We start from the raw sequence: 24412 nt of genomic DNA on the forward strand, positions 1-24412 counted from the left end.
GGTTTAGCCCACCTGTCGAAGTGCTGTACCGGGGAGTGGCTGCTGTCATATGCAGACTGCTACTTGGAGCCACAGGTGAGTGAGCTGCGTGTCTGGTGGGACCACAGGTGAGAGCTGAGTGTCCGGGGGGACCACAGGTGAGAGCTGAGTGTCCGGTGGGACCACAGGTGAGAGCTGAGTGTCCGGGGGGACCACAGGTGAGAGCTGAGTGTCCGGTGGGGGCCACAGGTGAGAGCTGAGTGTCCGGTGGGGACCACTGGTGAGAGCTGAGTGTCCGGTGGGGGCCACAGATGAGTGAGCTGAGTGTCCGGGGGGACCACAGGTGAGAGCTGAGTGTCCGGTGGGGACCACAGGTGAGAGCTGAGTGTCCAGTGGGTACCACAGGTGAGAGCTGAGTGTCCGGGGGGAACCACAGGTGAGTGAGCTGAGTGTCCGGGGGGACCACAGGTGAGAGCTGAGTGTCCGGTGGGGAGCCACAGGTGAGTGAGCTGAGTGTCCAGTGGGGACCACAGGTGAGAGCTGAGTGTCCGGGGGGACCACAGGTGAGAGCTGAGTGTCCGGTGGGGACCACAGGTGAGAGCTGAGTGTCCGGGGGGACCACAGGTAAGAGCTGAGTGTCCGGTGGGGACCACAGGTGAGAGCTGAGTGACCGGTGGGGACCACAGGTGAGTGAGCTGAGTGTCCGGGGGGACCACAGGTGAGAGCTGAGTGTCCGGTGGGAGCCACAGGTGAGTGAGCTGAGTGTCCGGGGGGACCACGGGTGAGAGCTGAGTGTCCGGTGGGAGCCACAGGTGAGTGAGCTGAGTGTCCAGTGGGGACCACAGTGAGTGAGCTGAGTGTCCGGGGGGACCAGAGGTGAGAGCTGAGTGTCCGGTGGGAGCCACAGGTGAGTGAGCTGAGTGTCCGGGGGGACCACAGGTGAGAGCTGAGTGTCCGGTGGGGGCCACAGTGAGTGAGCTGAGTGTCCGGGGGGACCACAGGTGAGAGCTGAGTGTCCGGTGGGAGCCACAGGTGAGTGAGCTGAGTGTCCGGGGAGACCACAGATGAGAGCTGAGTGTCCGGGGGGACCACAGGTGAGAGCTGAGTGTCCGGGGGGACCACAGGTGAGTGAGCTGAGTGTCCGGTGGGGACCACAGGTGAGAGCTGAGTGTCCGGTGGGGACCACAAGTGAGAGCTGAGTGTCCGGTGGGGACCACAGGTGAGTGAGCTGAGTGTCCGGTGGGGACCACAGGTGAGAGCTGAGTGTCCGGTGGGGGCCACAGGTGAGAGCTGAGTGTCCGGTGGGGACCACTGGTGAGAGCTGAGTGTCCGGTGGGGACCACAGGTGAGTGAGCTGAGTGTCCGGTGGGGACCACAGGTGAGAGCTGAGTGTCCGGTGGGGACCACAGGTGAGTGAGCTGAGTGTCCGGTGGGGACCACAGGTGTCTTTCCTGTAAAACTTGCCTGTAAAAAAGGCTCTTACCTTTTTAAGCAGCTTCACCTTGTCAAAGGCCTTCTGAAGCTCCAAGTAAACAACTTCCACTGACTCTCCTTTGTCTATCCTGCTTATTATTTCCTCAAAGAATTCCAACAGATTTCCCCTTAAGGAAACCAAGCTGACTTTGGCCTGTTTTATCATGTGCTTCCAAGTACGCCGAAATCTCATCTCAACTATTAACTCCAACATCTTCCCAACCAGTGAAGTCAGTCTAACTGGCCTATAATTTCCTTTCTTCTACCTCTCTCCCTTCTTGAAGAGTGGCGTAACATTTGCAATTTTCCAGTCTTCCGGAATCATGCCAGAATCTACTGATTCTTGAAAGATCATTACTAATACCTCTACAAACTCTTCAGCTACCTCTTTCAGAACCCTGGGGCGCAGTCCATCTGGTCCAGATGACTTATCTACAGTCCAGGAGTTCTCAACCTTTTTTTTATGCCATGGAGCTTCACCATTAACTGAGAGGTCTGTGGGCCCCAGCTTGGGAACCCCTGCTTCAGAGCTTTTACTTACCCAAGCATCTTCTCCTTTGTAATAGCAACTACACTCACTTCTGCCCCCGACACTCGCATCTCTGGAATTCTGCTCGTGAAGAGTGATGCAAGATACTTATTAAGTCCATTGGCTTTTTTTTGTCCGCCATTACTACCTCTCCAGCATCATTTCCAGTGGTCTGATATCAACTCTGGTCTCTGTTTTACTCTTTATATATCTGAAAAAGCATTTGGAGTCCTCTTTTATATTATAGAGTAGCTGACCTTCATATTTAATCTTTTCTCCCCTAATGGCTTTTTAAATTGCCTTGGTTTTTTAAAACCTTTCCAATCATAAGATGTAGAAGCAGGATGAGGCCATTCAGCCCACTGAGGATGCTCCACCATTCCACCATGTCTGAGTTATTACCCCTCCCTACTCCATTCTGCTGCCTGCTCCCCGTAAACCATCGGTGCCCTGACTAATCAGGTACTTCTAGCCTAAAGAACCACAACACCCAGCAACCTACCGATTTAACACGAACCTAATCACGGGACAAGTTCCAATGACCAATTAACCTACTAACTGGTATGTCTTTGGACTGTGGGAGGAAACCGGAGCACCTGGAGGAAACTGTCATGGGGAGAATGTGAAAACACCGGAATTGAGCTCCGAACTCCTGCGCCCCAAGCCGTAATAGCGTCATGCCATGCACGGTGCAACTATGGCGCTCTCCCACCATCCTGACATTGAGGAGGGAGGGGGAGTGTTTCTGGGGATGTTGGGGAGGGAGGGGGAAGAGCTTCTGGGAGTGCTTGAGAGGCAACCTTTAGAACAGAGGTAAAGAGGAACTTTTTAGCCAGAGGGTAGTGAATCTGTGGAAAGCTCTGCCACAGACTGTGGTAGAGGCCGAGTCCGTGGGTATGCTTAAGGCGAATTTGATCGTTGGTTGGTCGGGTCATCAAAGGATATGGTGAGAAGGCAGGTGTATGAGGTTGAGTGGGATCCGGGATCAGCTATGATGGAGCAGACTAGATGGGCTGAATGGCCTAATTCTGGTCCTATGTCTTGTGGGATGTTAGGGAGGGAGGGTGTTTCTAGTGATATCCCTCTGTCTGACCTTGGGGAGTTGGGGGTGATTCTGGGGATGTCCCTGACCTTGGGGAGTCGGGGGGTGTTTCTGGGGATGTCCCTCTGTCTGACCTTGGGGAGTCAGGAGTGATTCTGGGGATGTCTGTGACCTTGGGGAGTCGGGGGGTGTTTCTGGGGATGTCCCTCTGTCTGACCTTGGGGAGTCGGGGGGTGTTTCTGGGGATGTCCCTGACCTTGGGGAGTCGGGGGCTGTTTCTGGGGATGTCCCTCTGTCTGACCTTGGGGAGTCGGGGGGTGTTTCTGGGGATGTCCCTGACCTTGGGGAGTCGGGGGGTGTTTCTGGGGATGTCCCTCTGTCTGACCTTGGGGAGTCGGGGGGTGTTTCTGGGGATGTCCCTCTGTCTGACCTTGGGGAGTCAGGAGTGATTCTGGGGATGTCTGTGACCTTGGGGAGTCGGGGGGTGTTTCTGGGGATGTCCCTCTGTCTGACCTTGGGGAGTCGGGGGGTGTTTCTGGGGATGTCCCTGACCTTGGGGAGTCGGGGGCTGTTTCTGGGGATGTCCCTCTGTCTGACCTTGGGGAGTTGGGGGTGATTCCGGGGATGTCCCTGACCTTGGGGAGTGGGGGGAGTGTTTTGGGGATCTCCTTCTGTCTGTCTTTGGAGAATGGGTGGTGTTTATGGGGATCCCCTCTATCTGATGCCCCTGTCTGTTTCCCTTCCCTCAGGCAGTGTTTTGGAGACGGGTTGAACTGGGCGGGATGCTCTATCATGGTGCTGTTGGGACAGCAACGGAGATTCGACCTGTTCGATTTCTGTTATCACCTCCTGAAGGTGCAGAGGCAGGACGGCAAGGACGAGATGATCAAAAATGTGGTAAGTATCTCGTCACCCTTCAACAAACAGGATGGGGTTGTCCTCATATACTTCCTCTCACTCTCTCTCCCCTCCTCTCCTTCATCCCTCCTCCGACTGCCCCTCATCTTCCCTCACCCCACTCTGGGCAGAGCTCCCAGGGGTGAGAGGAACTTTTTCCACACCTCCCCACCCAGCTGGTACTCCTCAACTCAGCCCATAGCCTCTCCCACTCCCCTCATCCAGCTCCTTGCATAGTCCTTCCCACACACCATCCAAAAGCAGAATTATGCCATTCAGCCCATCACATCTACACCACTATACCATCATGGCTGATTTACTATCCCTCTCAACCCATTATTTGTCCTTTACCTTGAAACCTTTGACACCCTGACGACTCAAGAATTTATCCAGCTCCTCTTTAAATATATTCAATAACTTGGCCTCCACAGCTGTCTGTGGCAATGAATTCCACAGATTCACCACCCTCTGGATAAAGAAATTCCTTCTCATCTCTGTTCTAAATGGATGATCCTCTATTCTGAGGCTATGCCATATGGTCCTAGACTTTCCCACTATAGGAAAAGCCCTCTCCACATCCACTCTATCCAGCCCTTTCAATACTTGACAAGTTTCAATGAGATCCCTCACTTTCATTCTACTAAACTTCAGTGAGTACGGGTCCAGAACCATCAGCCAAAGCAGAGCACAGTGAGGGAGTGAATAGTGAGGAGGGGGGAGGTGTTGGAGGGCGTGAGTGTGGGTGGGGTGAATATTGGAGAGGATGAGTGGGGGAGGGGTTGAATGTTGGAGAGGATGACTGGCAGAGGGGTGAATGTGGGAGAGGATGAGTGGCAGAGAGGTGAATATTGGAGGGGTTGAGTGGGGGAGGGGGTAACTGGTAGAGGGAGTGAATGTTGGAGGGGTGAGTGTTGGAGTGGGTGAATGTTGGAGGGGTTGAGTGTTGGAGTGGGTGAGTGTTGAGGTGTTGAGTGTTGGAGGGGTGAATGTTGGAGGGGTTGAGTGTTGGATGGATGAACATTGGAGGAGGTGAATGTTGGAGGGGTGAGCATTGAAGTGGGTGAGTGTTGGAGTGGGTGAGCATTGGACGGATGAACATTGAAGGGGGTGAGTGTTGGAGGGATGAGTGTTGGATGGATGAACATTGGAGGAGGTGAATGTTGGAGGGGTAAGTGTTGGAGGGGTGAGAATTGGAGTGGATAAGTGTTGGGAGGGCTAAATGTTGGAGTGGGTGAGTGTTGGAAGGATGAACATTGAAGAGGGTGAGTGTTGGAGGGATGAGTGTTGGAGTGGGTGAGTGTTGGAGTGAGTGAATGTTGGAGGAGGTGAATGTTGGAGTGGTTGATTGTTGGAGAGGGTGAGTGTTGGATGAAAATTGGAGAAGGCGAATGTTGGAGGTGTTGAGTGTTGGAGTGGGGGAATGTTGGAGGGGTTGATTGTTGGAGAGGGTGAGTGTTAAATGAAAATTGGAGGAGGCGAATGTTGGAGGAGTTGAGTGTTGGAGTGGGTGATTGTTGGAGTGGGTGAAATTTGGAGGGGTGAGTGTTGGAGAGGTGAGTGTTGGAGTGGGTGAGTGTTGGAGGGGGGAATGTTGAAGAGGAGAGTGTTGGAGTGGGTGAGTGTTGGATGGATGAACATTGGAGGGTGTGAGTGTTGGAGGGATGAATATTGGAGGAAGTGATTGTTGGAGTGGGTGAATGTTAGAGCAGATGAGTGTTGGTTGGATGAACATTGGAGGGGTGAGTGTTGGATGAACATTGGAGGGCTTGAGTGTTGGAGTGGGTGAGTGTTGGAGTGGGTGAATGTGAGAGCAGGTGAGTGTTGGATGGATGAACATTGGAGGGGGTGAGTGTTGGATGGATGAACATTGGAGGGTGTGAGTGTTGGAGGAATGAACATTGGGGGGCGTGAGCGTTGGATAAACATTGGAAGGTGTGAGTGTTGGATGGATGAAGATTGGAGGGTGTGAGTGTTGGATGGATGAAAATTGGGAGGGTGACTGTTGGAGGGATGAATGTTGGAGGGATGAATGTTGGAGGGGTTGAGTGTTGGAGTGGGTGAGTGTTGGAGTGGGTGAATGTGAGAGCAGGTGAGTGTTGGATGGATGAACATTGGAGGGTGTGAGTGTTGGAGGGATGAACATTGGGGGTGTGAGTGTTGGATGGATGAACATTGGAGGGTGTGAGTGTTGGAGGGGTTGAGTGTTGGATGGATGAACATTGGGGGGTATGAGTGTTGGAGGGATGAATGTTGGAGGGGTTGAGTGTTGGAGGGATTGAGAGTTGGAGGGAGTGTTGGAGGGGTTGAGTGTTGGAGTGGATAAGTGTTGGAGTGGGTGAGTGTTGGAGTGGGTGAATGTGAGAGCAGGTGAGTGTTGGATGGATGAACATTGGAGGGTGTGTGTTGGATGGATGAACATTGGGGGTTGTGAGTGTTGGAGGGATGAATGTTGGAGGGGCTGAGTGTTGGAGTGGGTGAGTGTTGGAGTGGGTGAGTGTTGGAGTGGGTGAGTGTTGGAGTGGGTGAGTGTTGGAGGGGTGAATGTTGGAGGGGTGAATGTTGGAAGGGTGAATGTTGGAAGGGTGAATGTTTGAGGGGTGAGTGGTGGACGAGTGAATGTTGGAGTGGGTGAGTGTTGGAGTGGGTGAGTGTTGAAGGGGTTGAGTGTTGGAGTGGGTGAATGTGAGAGCAGGTGAGTGTTGGATGGATGAACATTGGAGGGTGTGAGTGTTGGATGGATGAACATTGGAGGGTGTGAGTGTTGGAGGGATGAACATTGGGGAGTGTGAGTCTTGGAGGGATGAACATTGGGGAGTGTGAGTCTTGGAGGGATGAACATTGGGGAGTGTGAGTGTTGGATGGATGAACATTGGGGGGTGTGAGTGTTGGATGGATGAACATTGAGGGGTGTGAGTGTTGGAGGGGTTGAGTGTTGGAGTGGGTGAGTGTTGGAGTGGGTGAACATGAGAGCAGGTGAGTGTTGGATGGATGAACATTGGAGGGTGTTAATGTTGGATGGATGAACATTGGGGGGTATGAGTGTTGGATGGATGAACATTGGGGGGTGTGAGTGTTGGAGGGATGAATGTTGGAGGGTTGAGTGTTGGAGGTGGTGAGTGTTGGAGGGGTTGAGTGTTGGAGTGGGTGAATGTTAGAGCAGGTGAGTGTTGGGTGGATGAACATTGGGGGTTGTGAGTGTTGGAGGGATGAATGTTGGAGCGTTGAGTGTTGGAGGGGTTGAGTGTTGGAGTGGGTGAGTGTTGGATGGATGAACATTGGGGGGTGTGAGTGTTGGATGGATGAATATTGGAGGAGGCGAATGTTGGAGGGTTTGAGTGTCCGAAGGTTGAATGTTGGAGGGTTTGAGTGTTGGAAGTGTGAATGTTGGAGTGGGTGAATGTTGGAGTGTGAGAGCGTTGGAGGGGTGAGTGTTGGAAGGGTGAATGTTGGAGTGGGTAAGTCTTGGAGTGGGTGAGTGTTGGAGCAGGTGAGTGATGGATGGGTGAACATTGGAATGGGTGAGTGTTGAAGGGATTGAGTGTTGGAGGGGGTGAATGTTGGGTGAACATTGGAGGGGTTGAGTGTCGGAAGGGTTGAGTTTCGGAAGGGTGAATGTTGGAGTGTGTGAGTATTGGAGAGGTTGAGTGTTGGAGTGGGTGAATGTGGAAAAGGTGCTTGTTGGAGGGGTGAGTGTTGGTTGGATGAACATTGGAGGAAGCGAATGTTGGAGGGGTTGAGTGTTGGAGTGGGTGAATGTTGGAAGGGTGAATGTTGGAGGGGTTGAGTGTTGGAAGGGTAAATGTTGGAGTGGGTGAATGTTGGGGGGTGAATGATGGAGTATGAGAGCGTTGGAAGGGTGAGTGTTGGAGTGGGTGAGTGTTGGAGCAGGTGAATGATGGATGGATGAACATTGGAATGGGAGAGTGTTGAAGGGATTGAGTGTTGGAGGGGGTGAGTGTTGGGTGAACATTGGAGGGGTTGAGCGTCGGAAGGGTTGAGTTTCGGAAGGGTGAATGTTGGAGGGGTAAGTGTTGGAGTGTGTGAGTATTGGAGAGGTTGAGTGTTGGCAGTGGGTGAATGTTGAAGAAGTGCTTGTTGGAGAGGTGAGTGTTGGTTGGATGGACATTGGAGGAAGTGAATGTTGGAGGGGTTGAGTGTTGGAGCGGGTGAATGTTGGAGCGGGTGAATGTTGGAGCGGTTGAGTGTTGGAGCGGGTGAATGTTGGAGCGGGTGAATGTTGGAGGGGTTGAGTGTTGGAGTGGGTGAATGTTAGAGGGGTTGAGTGTTGGAAGGGTGAATGTTGGGGGGTGAATGTTGGAGTGTGAGAGCGTTGGAGGGCTGAGTGTTGGAAGGGTGAATGTTGGAGTGGGTGAGTCTTGGAGTGGGTGAATGTTGGAGCAGGTGAGTGATGGATGGGTGAACATTGGAATGGGTGAGTGTTGAAGGGATTGAGTGTTGGAGGGGGTGAATGTTGGGTGAACATTGGAGGGGTTGAGTGTCGGAAGGGTTGAGTTTCGGAAGGGTGAATGTTGGAGGGGTAAGTGTTGGAGTGTGTGAGTATTGGAGAGGTTGAGTGTTGAAGAAGTGCTTGTTGGAGGGGTGACTGTTGGTTGGATGGACATTGGAGGAAGTGAATGTTGGAGGGGTTGAGTGTTGGAGCGGGTGAGTGTTGGAGCGGGTGAGTGTTCGAGTGGGTGAATGTTGGAGGGGTTGAGTGTTGCAGCGGTTGAGTGTTGGAATGGGTGAATGTTGGAGGCGTTGAATGTTGGAGCGGGTGAATGTTGGAGGGGGAGAATGCTGGTGATGTGAATGGTGGAGGAGGGAATGGGGGATGTTGGAGGGTGTGTGTCGGGGTGTGGGAGATGTTGGAAGTGGTTAATGCCGGTAACATGAATGGTGGAGGAGGGAATGGGAGATGTTGGAGGGAGTGGGAGATGTTTGAAGCGGTGAATGCTGGTGATCAGGAAACTATGCACAATGACTGGGTTCTGTCTGCTCTGTGTCCTTGCAGTCGCTGAAGAAGATGGCAGACCGGATCAGGAAGTATCAGATCCTCAACAACGAGATCTTTGCCATGCTCAACAAATACCTGAAGTCGGTGGAGAACGAGAGCTCGACAGTGGAGCATGTGAGGTGCTTCCAGCCACCGATCCATCAGTCGCTGGCCACCACCTGCTGAGGGGCTGGGGTCCACCCAGGGTCATCATTCGTTGCCCTGCTGCGTCCTGTGTGTGTGTGGTTACCCGTGTTTTCTTGTTGAGACTGACTCTCTGATACCAGTCGTGGAGTCCTCTCCCCGCCCTTCCAAAGACCATAAGGCATCGGAGCAGAATTAGGCCATTCAGCCCATCAAGTCTGCTCTGCCATTCCATCATGGCTGATTTATTATCTCTCTCAACCCAATTCTCATGCCTTTTCCCCACAACTTTTGACACCCTGACTCATCTGCAACCTGCTGTGGCAATGAATTCCGCAGTTTCACCACCTTCTGGCTAAAGAAATCCCTCCTCATCTCTGTTCTAAAGGGACGTCCCTCTATTCTGAGGTAATGCCCTCTGGCCCTGGACTTCCCCACTGTAGAAAACATCTTCTCCACATCCACTCTATCTGGGCCTTTCTATTGTATTCTAGTCCTCTCGAAATGAATGAATGCTAACATTGCATTTGCTTTCCTTACACCAACTCAACCTGCAAGTGAACCTTTAACAAATTTGCGTGAGGACATCCAAGTCCTTTTGCACCCAGGATTTTTTAATTTTTGCCCAGTTTAGAAAATAGTCTACACTTTTTTTCCTTTCACAACAGTGCATGACCATTCCCTTCCTTATACTGTACTCCAATCTGCCCCTTCTTTGCCCATTCTCCTAATCATTGGGGAGGGTTTGAGGAGATTTACGGGAATGATAAAAGTGTGAACGTGTGAGGTGCTGGGGTTTATCTGTTGGGCAAGGCAGCTCAATGTGCTCCTGAAGAATCGGGTGCCTCCAATGTGGGAGGTTCCTGTGAGAACCAGGGAAACCCCGATGCCCATGCGGGCCACAAGTCACACCGAGTCCCTCCTACCTGTGGAACCCCATGGCTTCTCTCACCACCTGACACCCAACCACAGCCAGTTGCAGCTTCAAGGTGAAAAGCAAGATCCCAGGGGATTGGAAGTTGTGTGGAGGTGATCTGGTTTTCGGATGTCCAAGGGGAGGCTATTCCCAGCAGAGAGGATGGGGGCACCGAGATTAACGACCGTGTCGTGGATTCCCCAGGGTTAGCAGACTCGATGGGCTGAATGGCCATACCCTGCCCTTAAGTTCTATGGTTAACTGCAGAAGCAAGTGGCTTGTCTGTCTGCAGCAGGAGCGTGGGGAGGGATGCGGTGGTGGAGAGGTGTGGGAGTATTGAAGGTATCGATTGGCTTTGTGGAATGACACCCCTTCACCAGTCTTCTCGGCCTGTGTCCATATGGAATATTAATTGGATGTATTTCAAATCCAGGGAATGTTTCCAGTAATAATCCCCCCCACACCCAACTCATTGACAGTGTTGAAGGGTGTAAATCCACCAGCCAGTTTGTGTCCTCACCCCCCACAATAAACCAACTTGTGCTCTCAGGAGAAACTTCTTCTTAAACAGAATAATAATATATAATATTTATCGTCCAGTCGGAAAGTACAGGGAAGACAGAAAATAGAGAGATGTAATGTGCTAATGTAATCTGTGTGTGGAATGTGAATTTTTAATTTAAAATGTGAAACTATTCTTCGGGTTCTGGACAAACTGGACTCAGTGCTTGCCAACATGGCCCTGGCCAGTAACACTGCCAGTTGGTCAGTAAACTGGATTAACAGTGTCCCTGATACATTAGCGGCTGCTGCAGTCTCAGGACTGAGGGACGTGGGGCACAATCAGAGCCCTGTACGCGGTCTTGCCCGTCTGCTGCCTGGTGTTTGCGAGCTGTTGTATTGTGTGCAATCCACCGTGTGATAAATATTGAAAATGAAACACACCTGGCTAAATTTCTTCCTGAGGGTCTGAGAGACAGATCGGGTACTGGAATGGCAACAGTGTGAGGCTATGCAGCTCCCAGGCAGAAGTCCCTCACGACTACCACCCCCTCCACCTCAGTGATGAGTTGATGCTCTGTCACTGGTGAGATTCTTCACCGACCTGGAGTGCACCAGGACTGACACTTGTCCTGCACTTGAACTTTGGACCCACATCCTGACACCTTCGTTCTGGGACTGACCCGTGTGTTGTCACTGTGATCTCACAGTGGGGGGCTGTATCCAGTGACAATGGGAGACACCTGGGCCATGTGAGGGTCTCCAGGTATCGGTGTTGCCAGACACCCCATACCTAATGCATCACTACCTCTCCCTCCTTGGGGAGGGTCGGATCATCGCTGTCCTAGATCCCAGTTTCGGGGGAGGAGGAAGGGTGCAGGAGAACAGCAGGCAAGGTGTGGAATGGGTTCTGGGGGTTGGGTGGGGGGCTGACATTCTGTGGTGCAATACCAGGATTCACAGGTGGATACCTGCGGGGTGGGTAGACCATTGGCTCCTCTGCCTCAGCACATGGGTAGTACTGTTAACAGGAGTCAGACTTGGGACAGGGTCAGTCTCGGGACTTCTAACCACTCTGTCCTCCTGGATCATAAGACGCAGGAGCAGAATTAGGCCATCTGGCCCATCGAGTCTGCTCTGCCATTCAATCATGGCTGATCCTTTTTTTCTCCTCCTCAACCCCAGTTCCTGGCCTTCTTCCCGTAACCTTTGAAGCCATATCCAGTCAAGAACCTATCAATCTCTGCCTTGAATACACCCAATGACCTGGCCTCCACAGCTGCATGTGGCAACAAATTCCACAAATTCACCACCCTTTGGCTAAAGAAATTTCTCTATGTCTCTATTTTGACAGGGTGCCCCTCTATCCTGAGGCTGTGTCCTCTTGTCCTAGACTCCCCCACCATGGGAAACATCCTTCCACATCTACTCTGTCTAGGCCTTTCAACATTCGAAAGGTTTCAATGAGATCCCCCCTCATCCTTCTGAATTCCAGTGAGTACAGACCCAGAGTCATCAAACGTTCCTCATTTGATAACCCTTTCATTCCTGGAATCATCCTTGTGAACCCCCTCTGGACCCCCTCCAATGCCAGCACATCTTTTCTAAGATGAGGGGCCCAAAACTGTTCACAATACTCAAGGTGAGGCCTCACCAGTGCCTTAAAAAGTCTCAACACCACATCCCTGCTCTTGTATTCTCAACCCCTTGAAATTAGTGCTAACATAGCATTTGCCTCAGTCACCACCGACTTGACCTACAAGTTAACCTTTAAGGGGTTCTAGAACATAGAACATAGAATAGTACAGCACAGTACAGGCCCTTCGGCCCACAATGTGCCGACCCTCAAACCCTGCCTCCCATATAAGCCCCCACCTTCAATTCCTCCATATACCTGTCTAGTAGTCTCTTAAACTTCACTGCCTCCACCACAGACTCAGGCAGTGCATTCCATGCACCAACCACTCTCTGAGTAAAAAACCTTCCTCTAATATTCCCCCTTGAACTTCCCACCCCTTACCAAACTGGGCAAAACTGGGCAGCTCACCCCCTCCCTGAGTCATTCAGACACCTCAACACCATCCTGGGCAAAAATGGGCACCCCCTCCCACCAAATCCCTCAGGAAACACAACACCATCTAGGGCAAAGCTGGGCACACCCCCACCAAATCACTCAGACAACTCAACACCATCCAAGGCAACCACTGCCCCCCTCCCAGACCACTCAGGCACCATCTACACGTCAGACCACAGACTGGCCCAGGTTACTCCTGCTGCCCCTCCCATCACTGACCACGGACAAGAGCCACGGAGACAGAGGAGCACCCCCTCCGCAGGATCCCTCCCAGTCACACTGCACGCACACTTGCAAATCAATCTTCATTCCTTCCCCGTCCACTGCATCTAATTTGGAGTATCGTGCAGTTTTGGTCACCTATCTACAGAAAAGATATAAATAAGATTGAAAGAGTACAGAGAAAATTAACAAGGATGTTGCCAGGACTGAGGTTATCAGGAAAGATTGAACAGGTTAGGACCTTATTCCTTAGAATGGAGAATATTGAGGAGAAAGAGAGGTCTACAAAATGGGGGATATAAAGATAGGATAAATGCAGCAGGCTTCTTTCGCTGAGGTTGGGAGGAACTACAATCAGAAGTCATGGGTTAAGGGTGAAAGATGAAAAGTTTAAGGGGAATATGGGGGGAAACTTCTTCACTCAGAGGGTGATGAGACAATGGAACGAGCTACCAGCGGAAGTGTTGCATGTGAGCTCGATTTCAACATTTAAGAGAAGTATGGACAGGTACATGGATGGTAGAGGTATAAAGGGCTATGGTCCATGTGTAAGTCAATGGGACTAGACGATATAAATGGTTTGACTGAACTAGATGGGCTAAGTGGCCTGTTTCTGTTCTGTACTTTTCTATAACTCTCACTGAAGATATCAGCCTCATCAGTGAATTGTCCTGTCAGAGGGATGGTGGAGCTGATAGCATTCTCACCAAACTGGCCCAATTGTGTTATTTGTCAAATTCTCCTCTTCATGATACAGTGCCCACAGTGTCCTTGACAACATAGAGAGGCAAATGTACAAGGTCCATCAGCCACTTAAAGCCCTCTCCCAGTTCTGGAGAGGTAAAGGTCTTTCTCTCTCCAAGAATAGCTGGGTGAAAGGTAAGGTGGGGGTGGATGGAGAAGGTGAGTGGGGATGATTGACTGATGGAGACAGGTGAGTGGAGATGATTGATGGATGGAGACAGGTTGAGGATGATTGACTGATGGGGACAGGTGAGTGGGGATGATTGATGGGGACAGGTGAGTGGGGATGATTGACAGATGGAGAGAGGTGAGTCGGGATGATTGATGGATGGAGAAGGTGACTGCAGATGATTGACTGATGGAGAAGGTGAGTGGAGATTGATGGAGACAGGTTGGGGATGATTGACTGATGGGGACAGGTGAGTGGGGATGATTGATGGGCACAGGTGAGTGTGGATGATTGACAGATGGAGAGAGGTGAGTGGGGATGATTGATGGATGGTGAAGGTGACTGCAGATGATTGACTGATGGAGACAGGTGAGTGGGGATGATTGACAGATGGAGACAGGTGAGTGGGGATGATTGATGGATGGAGAGAGGTGAGTGGGGATGATTGACAGATGGAGACAGGTGAATGGGGATGATTGATGGATGGAGAGAGGTGAGTGGGGATGATGGATGGAGAGAGGTGAGTGGGGATGATTGACAGATGGAGACAGGTGAGTGGGGATGATTGATGGATGGAGAGAGGTGAGTTGGGATTGACAGGTGGAGACAGGTGAGTTGGGATTGACGGATGGAGACAGGCGAGTGGGGATGATTGACGGGTGGAGACAGGTGAGTGGGGATGATTGACGGATGGAGAAAGGTAAATGGGGATGATTGATGGATGGAGACAGGTGAGTGGGAATGATTGATAAACTGGAACAAGTGAGTGGGGATTAATGGACAGGGAATCATGAGAACAAATGGTTGGATGTTGAGCCTGGTGAGGAGGTAAATTCGGTAGACGTGGAGATGATCTCACCAGCATTCAGAAGCACTGGGAGAGGACGTGCTGTGGTGCATTGTTAATGGGACCACATGGATTGAACTTTGAAATAAGCGAGGGGCTCACTTGCTGCGATTATACAGTCAGAATCCCATTGCTGCGATTATACAGTCGGAATCACCTTGCCGGGATGATACAGTCAGAATCCCGGTGGATGGGATTATACAGTCAGAATCCCTTTGGCTGTGCTGATACAGTCAGAATCCCCTTGCCGGGATGATACAGTCAGAATCCCTTTGGCTGTGATTATACAGTCAGAATCCCATTGCCGGGATTATACAGTAAGAATCCCTTTGGCTGTGATTATACAGTCAGAATCCCGTTGCCCGGATGATACATTTGCCGGGGAGCGTTGTTTCTTTTGGCTGTTTGTATGTACAGACAGATGTCAATAATCTGGATTTGGTTCGTGGTCGGAGTTTGTGGAACTCCGGAGGGGGCTGCGGGGTTACACTGACAGATGCCTCCGACCAGAACGTTTACCCCCCACCATCCCCTCCCTCTGCCTGTGTTGTGATGGAAAAGCTTTCCCATTCTTGGCGGCTCTGTTTCCGTGTTCTGGTTGAAACCTGGATGCGGGCAGCTCCCGCTCCCGGGAGGTGGGGCTGCCCCGGAGCCGCAGAACCTGTTCTGTTTGTACCCGGGCAGGGGCGGAGAGCGTAACCAGAGGCGCTGATACATCACCTGGCCCTCTCCGGGACAGGTGCTGACCGGGACACGGCACCCGGACACAGGCAGCACTACGTCTCCTGCCCGGGCACGGGCCGGACCGGACCGGACCGGCTCTCCAGAGAGGGGTTCTCGGGGTGAGAGGAGGCGGCGGCGGCCATGGAAGAGGCCAACTGCTCGGAAGGTGAGTGTTGGACGGCCGTGTGCAGATCCGGAGGAGGGGGAGAAGAGTGGAGGTGACAGTAATGGGGAGGGAGAGGGGGGCAAGGCTGAAGGTGAGAGAGGGGTTGGGGGGGTCGATCAGTGTCGGATCGGACGGCCAGCTTTTTTCCGCTCCAGCCTGGACGGAACCCAATCCGCCGTTTGGACCGATTGCTTGGAAAGTGATTTTGCCGAACTCGGTAAACCGAGTCGACGGGGAGAATCCAGACCGGGATATTATCACCACCCCCTCTCCTCCCCCTCACTTCTCCGCTCCTTCACTCCTATTCCCCCTTTCCCTCACCCTCACTCCTCCGCTCCCTCCTTCCCGTACCCCTCTCCCTCACCCCACCGCCCCTCCCCCTCTCCTCCCCTCCCCTCCCCCTCCCCTCGCCCTCCCCTCCCCTCCCCCTCCCCTCCTCCTTCCCCTCTCCTCCCCCTCCTCCTCTCCCCTCTCCTCTTCCCCTCCTCTCCCTCACCCCTCCTCCCCCTCTCCCTCATATCTCCCCCTCTTCCCCTCCCCTCACTTTCCAATGAAATTTAACCACTGGTGTGTTTTCTTGGTAGTTGCCTATCAGTTTGCTGGGTCCGTGATAGATCTTTGCTGCCATTCCAGGCTGAAGGTTCAAGGTCTAACCCAGCCATCCCTCCCAGTGTGTGCAGCCTGACACAGATCACGCTGAAATTCCATCTCTGTTGTTCTGCCCAACCTACCAACTGATCGATGTTGTTCTGTACCTAAAGCTATTCTCTCTGTCAACAAACTATTCATCTTCAAGTAATCACACCTCCTATACGCAGAATCATGGAGTTAACATACATAACAACAAGGAAACATTATGTACCGTTCTCTCTGGCTCTCTGGTCACATGTGTCCAGTCACTGAGCAACCTTCTACCTTCAGAATCAGGTTTAATATCAAACAAGAGAAAATCTGCAGATGCTGGAAGTCCAAGCAACACACACAAGGTGCTGGAGGAACTCAGCAGGCCAGGCAGCATCTATGGAAAAGAGTTACAGGCCAAGACCCTTCATCAGGATTGGAAAACAGATGAGGAGTAAGAGTAAGAAAGTGGGATGAGGGGAGGAGGAACCACAGGGTGATAGGAGATAGGCTCCCTTTGTCCCCACCTCCCACAAAACAAGCCTCCACGTCCAGCACATAATCCTCCAGAACTACTGCCATCTCTACCGGGAACCCACCACCGAGCACATCTTTCCCTTCCTCCCCCACTTCCTGCTTCCTGCAGGGATCGCTCCCTATGTGATTCCCTTGTCCATTCGTCCTTCACCACTGATCTCCCTCCTGGCACTTATCCTTACAAGTGGAGCAAGTGCTACACCTGCCCCTACACCTCCTCCCTCACCACCATTCAGGGCCCCAAACAGTCCTTCCAGGTGAGGCGGCACTTCACCTGTGAGTCTGTTGGGGCCATATACTGTGTCCGGTGCTCCCGGTCTGGCTTCCTGTGTATCTGTGAGACCTGACGTAGATTGGGAGACCGCTTCGCTGAACACCTACGCTCAGTCTGCCAGAAAAAAGCAGGATCTCCCAGTGGCCACACATTTTAATTCCACTTCCCATTCCCGTTCTGATATGTCTATGCATGTCGCAATGAGGCCACACTCAGGTTGAAGGGGCAACAGACTCCATGACAGCTTCTTTCTCCAGGCCATCAAACTGATTAATTCACGCTGATACAATTGTATCTCTATGCTGTGTTGACTGTCCTGTTGTACATAATATTTATTACAAATTACTATGACTGCGCATTGCACATTTAGACGGAGATGTAACGTAAAGATTTTTACTCCTCATGTATGTGAAGGATAGAAGAAATAAAGTCAATTCAATTCATTTGAACACTTTGTATTCTGTCTGGGAAGCCTCCACTCTGATGACATGATCATTAATTTCTCAAACTTCCAGGGATGTCCCCGCACCTCACCCCATTTCCTTCAAAATTCCCCATTCCTGTTTTACTCTCTCACCTTACCTGCTTACCTGCCTATCACCTCATCTCCCTACCTGTCCATCACCTTCTCTGCTTACCTGTCCATCACCTTCTCTGCTTACCTGTCCATCACCTCATCTCCTTACCTGCCCACCACCTCATCTCCTTACCTGTCCATCACCCTCTCTGCTTACCTGTCCATCACCTCATCTCCTTACCTGCCCACCAGCTCATCTCCTTACCCGTCCATCACCTTCTCTGCTTACCTGTCCACCACCTCATCTCCTTACCTGCCCATCACCTCATCTCCTTACCTGCCCATCACCTCATCTCCTTACCTGTCCACCACCTCATCTCCTTACCTGTCCATCACCTCATCTCCTCACCTGCCCATCACCTCAACTCCTTACCTGTCCACCACCTCATCTCCTTACCTGTCTATCACCTTCTCAGCTTAGCTGCCCATCACCTCATCTCCTTACCTGTCCAACACATTACCAGCCCACCACCTCCCTCTGGTGCTCCTCCCCCTTCCCTTTCTTCCATGGCCTTCTATCCTCTCCTATCAGATTCCCTCCTTCTCCAGCCCTTTATGTCTTTCACCTATTAACTGCCCAGCTCTTTCCTTCACCTCTCTACGCTCCCCCCTGCCCCTCTCGGTTTCACCTATCACCTTGTGTTTCTCTCTCTCCTCTGTCCCACCTTCTAACTCTGACTCCTCATCTTTCCTTTTCTCCAGTCCAGATGAAGGGTCTAGGCCTGAAATGTCTCTCTCCCAAAGATGCTTACTGGTCGGCCGAGCTCCTCCAGCATTTTGTGTGTTCACTGGCCTATAATTGTAATTACCTGGTTACACACACAAAATGCTGGAGGAGCTCGGCATGTTATGACAATATCTACAGAGGGAAATGAACAGTTGACGTCTTGAGCTGAGTCTGTTCATCAGGACTCGGCCCAAAACATCAATTGTTTATTCCTCTCCACAGGTGCTGCCTGACCTGCTGAGTTCCTCCAGCATTTTGTGTGTGTTGCTCTGAATTTCCAGTATCTGCAGAATCTCTTGTGTTTTTGAATTACCTGTTTTCTCTGTGTCTTCTTGAGCAAAGGGACAGGATTTCCTGTCCTCCAGTCATCTGGATTTCCCATCTTCCTGTCACCTAACTTCTCACCCGTGGTCAGCAGATATTTAAAAATCTCCCTCTCCCTCCCTTGGCAGCCTGGCCTCAACTCATCAGACCCTGTGGATCCACCTGTATTAAACTTGTCAGATATCTAATGGATTCTCCTTTTAAATCTCAACATGCTCTAGAATTTCACCACTACACCTTCCTCAGAATTCTCCAACAAGAATAATTTCCTGCTTGGAGCATGGGGACAAGATGTGTTAATGTGAACCGTCGCCCATTGCTTGTTCCTTTTGGTTGCAGACCTTCTCTGGTTACCTTCTTGCTTTTGATATACTTAGACTCAAAGAATTATAGAAATAAACCTTTGGGTCATCAGTCCATGCCAGACTGTCACTCTGCCTGGTCCCATCGACCCACACCCGGACCCAAGCCCGCCACACCCCTCTCATCCACGTGCCTATCTAATTTCCTCTTAAATGTTGAATTGAACCCACATCCGCCACTTGCGCTGGCAAATTGTTCCACTCTCTCACCAAGCTCCGAATGAAGAAGTTCCCCCTCAGGTTCCCTTTAAACTTTTCACCTTTCACCCTTAACCCATGACCTCTACTATTGTTAGCATTCATTTCAAGAGGACGAGAATATAAAAGCAGGGATGTGAAGTTGAGACTTTATAAAACACTGGTGAGGCCTCCCTTGGAGTATTGTGAGCAGTTTTGGACCCTTTACCTTAGAAAGAATGTGCTGAAACTGGAGAGGATTTAAAGGAGGTTCACAAAAACGATTCCAGGATTGAATGGCTTGTCATATGAAAAGGGTTTCATAGCTCTGGGACTGTTTTCACTAGAATTCAGAAGAATGAAGTGTGACCTCATTGAAACGTATCGAATGGTGAAAGCACAAACACGAGGAATTCTGCAGTTGCTGGAAATTCAAGCAACACACATCAAAGTTGCTGGTGAACGCAGCAGGCCAGGCAGCATCTCTGGGAAGAGGTACAGTCGACGTTTTGGGCCGAGACCCTTCATCAGGACTAACTAAAAGAAGAGCTAGTAAGAGATTTGAAAGGCCTTGATAAGGTGGATATGGAAAGGGTGTTTCCTATGGTGGGAGAGTCTTAAGACCAGAGGACACTGCCTCAGAGTAGAGGGGTGTCCCTTTAGAATGGAGACGAGGAGGAATTTCTCTAGCCAGAGGGTGGCGAATTTGTGGAATTCTTTGCCACAGGCAGCGGTGGAGGCCAAGCCTTTATGTATATAAGCGGAGGTCGATAGATTCTTGATGGGTCAGGTCATTGAGGGATATGGGAGAAGGAAGGAGATTCAGGCTGATAGGAAAATTTGGGTTATCCGTGATGAAATGACAGCGGCAAATGGACTACTTCTGCTCCTGTATCTTATGGTCTTATATACAGTATGTCTCCATATATAACCCTGAGATTCATCTTCTTATGGGCTTACAAAGCAAACACAATAGAATCAATTAAAGTCTGCACCCAACAGGACGGAAAAACAACCAATGTGCAAAAGACAACAAACTGTGCAAATACAGTAATAATAATAATAACTGCAATATTCAGTGATGGGGTGAGTGAAGTCGTCTCACTGGTTCAAGACCCTGGTGGTTGAGGGGTAGTAACTGTTCCTGAACCTGGTGGTGTGGGTCCTGAGGCTCCTGTACCTCCTGATGGTTGAGGGGTAGTAACTGTTCCTGAACCTGGTGGTGTGGGTCCTGAGGCTCCTGTACCTCCTGATGGTTGAGGGGTAGTAGCTGTTCCTGAACCTGGTGGTGTGGGTCCTGAGGCTCCTGTACCTCCTTCCTGATGGTTGAGGGGTAGTAACTGTTCCTGAACCTGGTGGTGTGGGTCCTGAGGCTCCTGTACCTCCACCTCAATGGCAGCAGTGAGAAGAGAGCATGGCCTGGGTGGTGGTTGTCGCTGATGATGGATGCTGCTTTCCTGTGAAAGCACTCCATGTAGATGTGCTCAGTGGTGGGGAGCTTTACCCGTGATGGACTGGGCTGCCTCCAGTACTTTTTGTAGGATTTTCTGTTCAAGGGCATTGGTATTTCCATACCAGGCTGTGATGCGGCCAGTCAATATTCTCTCCACCACACATCTATAGGACTGCGTCAAAGGTTTAGATGTCATGTTGAACCTTTACAAACTTCTAAGGAAGCAGAGGTGTCGCCATACTTTCTTCGTAATGTCTTTTATGTGTGGGCCCAGGACAGGTCCTCCAAACCGAGGAATTTGAAGTTATTGACCATCCCCACCTCTGATCCTCCAGTGAGGGCTGGCTGTCTGGGTTCCTCATCCTGAGATCAATAATCAGCTCCTTGGTCTTGCTGACATTGAGTAAGAGGTTGTTGTTTTGGTGCCACTGAGCCAGATTTTCAATCTCCTTCGTATATGCTGATTCGTCGCCACCTTTGATTTGGCCAATAAAAGGTTGACGTCAGCAAATTGAAATCTGGCATTGGAGCTGTGCTAAGCCTCAGTCATAAGTGTAAAGTGAGTAGAACAGGGGGCTAAGCACACAGCCCTGTGGTGCACGTGTGCTGATGGAGATTGTAGAGGAGATGTTGTTGCCAATCCAAACTGACTGGGGTTTGCAAGTGAGGAAATTGAGGCCAAGATGTTGAAGCTTATTGATTAGTTCTGAGGGGATGATGGTATCGAATGCTGAGCTGTAATCAATAAAGATCCTCCGGAGATTCTAGACCACACAGTAGCAGCAGCAGTGAAACAGGCATTTCAGAAGTTTCACCAGATGTTCCTCCGTACTCTCACGTCCGTCTCCATCAAATCAGGATTGTGCACGGCATCCTAGTTGACAAATAACAGACATCACCACCAGAGTGGTCACTGTGAGCTGCGTCGTATTGCCATCTTCTCCTCCTTATGAGTAAATCAGTATCCCCCCCCCAGACTCACCTAGAGCCAGCCTCTGCTCCATCTCTCCTTCAACCCTTTTATTCAGAATTAGCCAGCTTTAATATCACTGGCGTACTGTATGTCATGGAATTTGTTCTGTGGCAGCAGTACATTGCAATATATAAGAATAAAAAATATATAAATTCAAATGACAAAATATACAGTATATAAAAAAAAATAGATTAGTGCAAACAGAGCAAAAACAAATTCAGGTAGTGGACATGGGTTCAGAAAACTGATGTTTGAGGGGAAGAAGCTGTTCCTGAAACAGTGGCCTCCATCTCCTCCCTTTCCAGTCCTGATGAAGGGTCTCGGCTCTTTATTCCCCTGCATAGACGCTGCCTGACCCGCTGAGTTCCTCCGGCATTTTGTGTGTGTGCTCGCAATGCCACCTCATCTTTCACATGCCCAAGCCGCTCCTGAGAGTTCTATACCTGGCGGGTGCTGTGTTGCTGATCCTGCCTGACGTCTCTGTAACAGCAATATCACATCTCAATGTATGCATCCACCCTCTCATTCATCGGCCTTGTCATCATTCTAAGGAGATTGGAGGAAAGCATAGGGCGATGTCAGGGGGGTAGATTTTTGACACAGAGTGGCGGGTCTGTGGAAAGTGCTGCCAGGGCTGATGTTAGGGGCAGAGACATAGAACAGACTCTCAGATAGGCACATGGGTGGAAGAAAAATGGCGGGCTATGTGGGAGGGAAGGGTTAGGTTGATCTGGGAGTAGATAAAAGGATTGGCACTACTTTATGTACAGTGCTGTAATGTCCTATCAATCAGATTTGATGCAATTTGGCCTTGCATTCTTCCCATGTACCCGAGCACACCTCTATATGTGACTGTAAGTGTAAAGCCATGCTAAAAGCATCAGTAAACCTCCCGGTAACGATGGTGGATCAAGCATGGTTCAGGTGTAACTGTTGCACATTTGGACAGGTGACTCACCTGCTGTGGTATGTGAGCAGTAGCCTGGAGCCAAGATATCCCGTTACTCTGTGACGGTACAGGGAGATAAGGGAATGGGTCAGATGGAACAGGAGAGATGGTGACTGGCCACCACAAAGTTCAGAGTTCAAAGTAAAACTTATTATTAAAATATATACTCTTTTCTTTCCTCTTAAGCCCATCACCCCTGCTGGGGCATAGGCCACCATCAAAGCCCTCTGTCCTGGGCCAAAGGTCAACTGGCCCTGTAGCTCCACTTTCACCACACAACTTCATGTGTCTCCCAGGTGAAGATCCTTCTTCTCCTCGGGATGAGGGCTTTGGACCTTCTGTTGATGTTTCTGTAGCTCTGGGTTGTTGCTAACCCTCCTCCTTCCACAGCTGGGCTTGGGAAATTCTATCATTGCCAGAGTAATTCATTTTCATGCAGGCATTTACAGGGAAATTAAAAAATACAACAGAATTTAGAAACATAGAAAACCTACAGCACAATACTGTAGGTATTGTGTTAAGTTGTGCCGAACATGTCCCTACCTTAGAAATTACTAGGCTTACCCATAGTCCTCTATCTTTCTAAGCTCCATGTACCTATCCAAAAGTCTCTTAAAAGACCCTATCACATCCGCCTCCACCACCGTTGCTGGCAGCCCATTCCACACACGCACCACTCTCTGAGTAAAAAACTTACCCCTGACATCTCCTCTGTATCCAAGCACCTTAAAACTGTGTCCTCTTGTGGCAACCATTTCAGCCCTGGGAAAAAGCTTCTGACTATCCAAACGATCAATGCCTCTCAATATCTTATACACCTCTATCAGGTCACCTCTCATCCTCTGTCGCTCAAAGGAGAAAAGGCCGAGTTCACTCAACCTGTTTTCATAAGTCATGCTCCCCAATCCAGGCAACATCTTTGTAAATCTCCTCTGCACCCTTTCTATGCTTTCCACATCCTTCCTGTAGTGAGGCAACCAGAACTGAGCACAGTACTCCAAATGGGGTCTGACCAGGGTCCTATAAAGCTGCAACATTACCTCTCGGCTCTTAAACTTAATCCCACAATTGCTGAAGGCCAATGCACCGTATGCCTTATTAATCACAGAGTCAACCTGTGCAGCTGCTTTGAGCATCCTATGGACTCGGACCCCAAGATCCCTCTGATCCTCCACACTACCAAGAGTCTTACCACTAATATTATATTCTGCCATCGTATTCGACCTACCAAAATGAACCACTTATCTGGGTTGAACTCCATCTGCCACTTCTCAGCCCAGTTTTGCATCCTATCAATGTCCCGCTGTAACCTCCGACAGTCTTCCACACTATCCACAACACCTCCAACCTTTGTGGCATCAGCAAACTTACTAACCCATCCCTCCACTTCCTCATCCAGGTCATTTATAAAAATCATGAAGAGAAGGGGTCCCAGAACAGATCCTTGAGGCACACCACTGGTCACCAGCCTCCATGCAGAATATGGCCCATCTACAACCACTCTTTGCCTTCTGTGGGCAAGCCAGTTCTGGATCCACAAAGCAAGGTCTCCTTGGATCCCATGCTTCCTTACTTTCTCAATAAGCCTTGCATGGAGTACCTTATCAAATGCCTTGCTGAAATCCATATACACTACATCTACTGCTCTTCCTTCATCAATGATAGAGGTATATAAGATGATGAGAGGCATTGATCGTGTGGATAGTCAGAGGCTTTTTCCCAGGGCTGAAATGGTTGCCACAAGAGGACACAGGTTTAGGGTGCTGGGAAGTAGGTACAGAGCAGATGTCAGGGTAAGTTTTTACTCAGAGAGTGGTGAGTGTGTGGAATGGGCTGCCGGCAACGGTGGTGGGGGCGGATACGATAGGGTCTTTTAAGAGACCCCTGGATAGGTACATGGAGCTTAGAAAAGTAGAGGGCTATAGGTAAACCTAGTAATTTCTAAGGTAGGAACATGTTCGGCACAACTTTGTAGGCCAAAAGGCCTGTATTGTGCTGTAGGTTTTCTATGTTTCTATG

General features: G+C 50.5%; 2 protein-coding genes across 5 annotated transcripts in view; both read left to right on the forward strand.

The window, feature by feature from the left end:
• Window positions 1–10908, forward strand: part of cyfip2 (cytoplasmic FMR1 interacting protein 2) — a 113318-nt gene extending 102410 nt beyond the window's left edge. For all 4 annotated transcript variants that reach the window (XM_063053097.1, XM_063053094.1, XM_063053096.1 and 1 more), the window contains 2 exons: window positions 3773–3920; window positions 8932–10908. In XM_063053097.1, coding sequence (XP_062909167.1) covers window positions 3773–3920; window positions 8932–9099 — 316 coding nt within the window. In that variant the 3' untranslated portion in view covers window positions 9100–10908. The remainder of the gene's footprint in view (window positions 1–3772; window positions 3921–8931) is intronic.
• Window positions 10909–15223: 4315 nt separating this feature from the next.
• The window catches only part of LOC134348848 (magnesium transporter NIPA2-like), a 31474-nt gene continuing 22285 nt past the window's right edge, over window positions 15224–24412 (forward strand). Inside the window, exon 1 of the mRNA XM_063052629.1 lies at window positions 15224–15419. Coding sequence (XP_062908699.1) covers window positions 15395–15419 — 25 coding nt within the window. The 5' untranslated portion in view covers window positions 15224–15394. The remainder of the gene's footprint in view (window positions 15420–24412) is intronic.

The sequence above is a fragment of the Mobula hypostoma genome, chromosome 7, assembly GCF_963921235.1.
Source record: "Mobula hypostoma chromosome 7, sMobHyp1.1, whole genome shotgun sequence".
Taxonomy (NCBI): Eukaryota; Metazoa; Chordata; class Chondrichthyes; order Myliobatiformes; family Myliobatidae; genus Mobula; species Mobula hypostoma.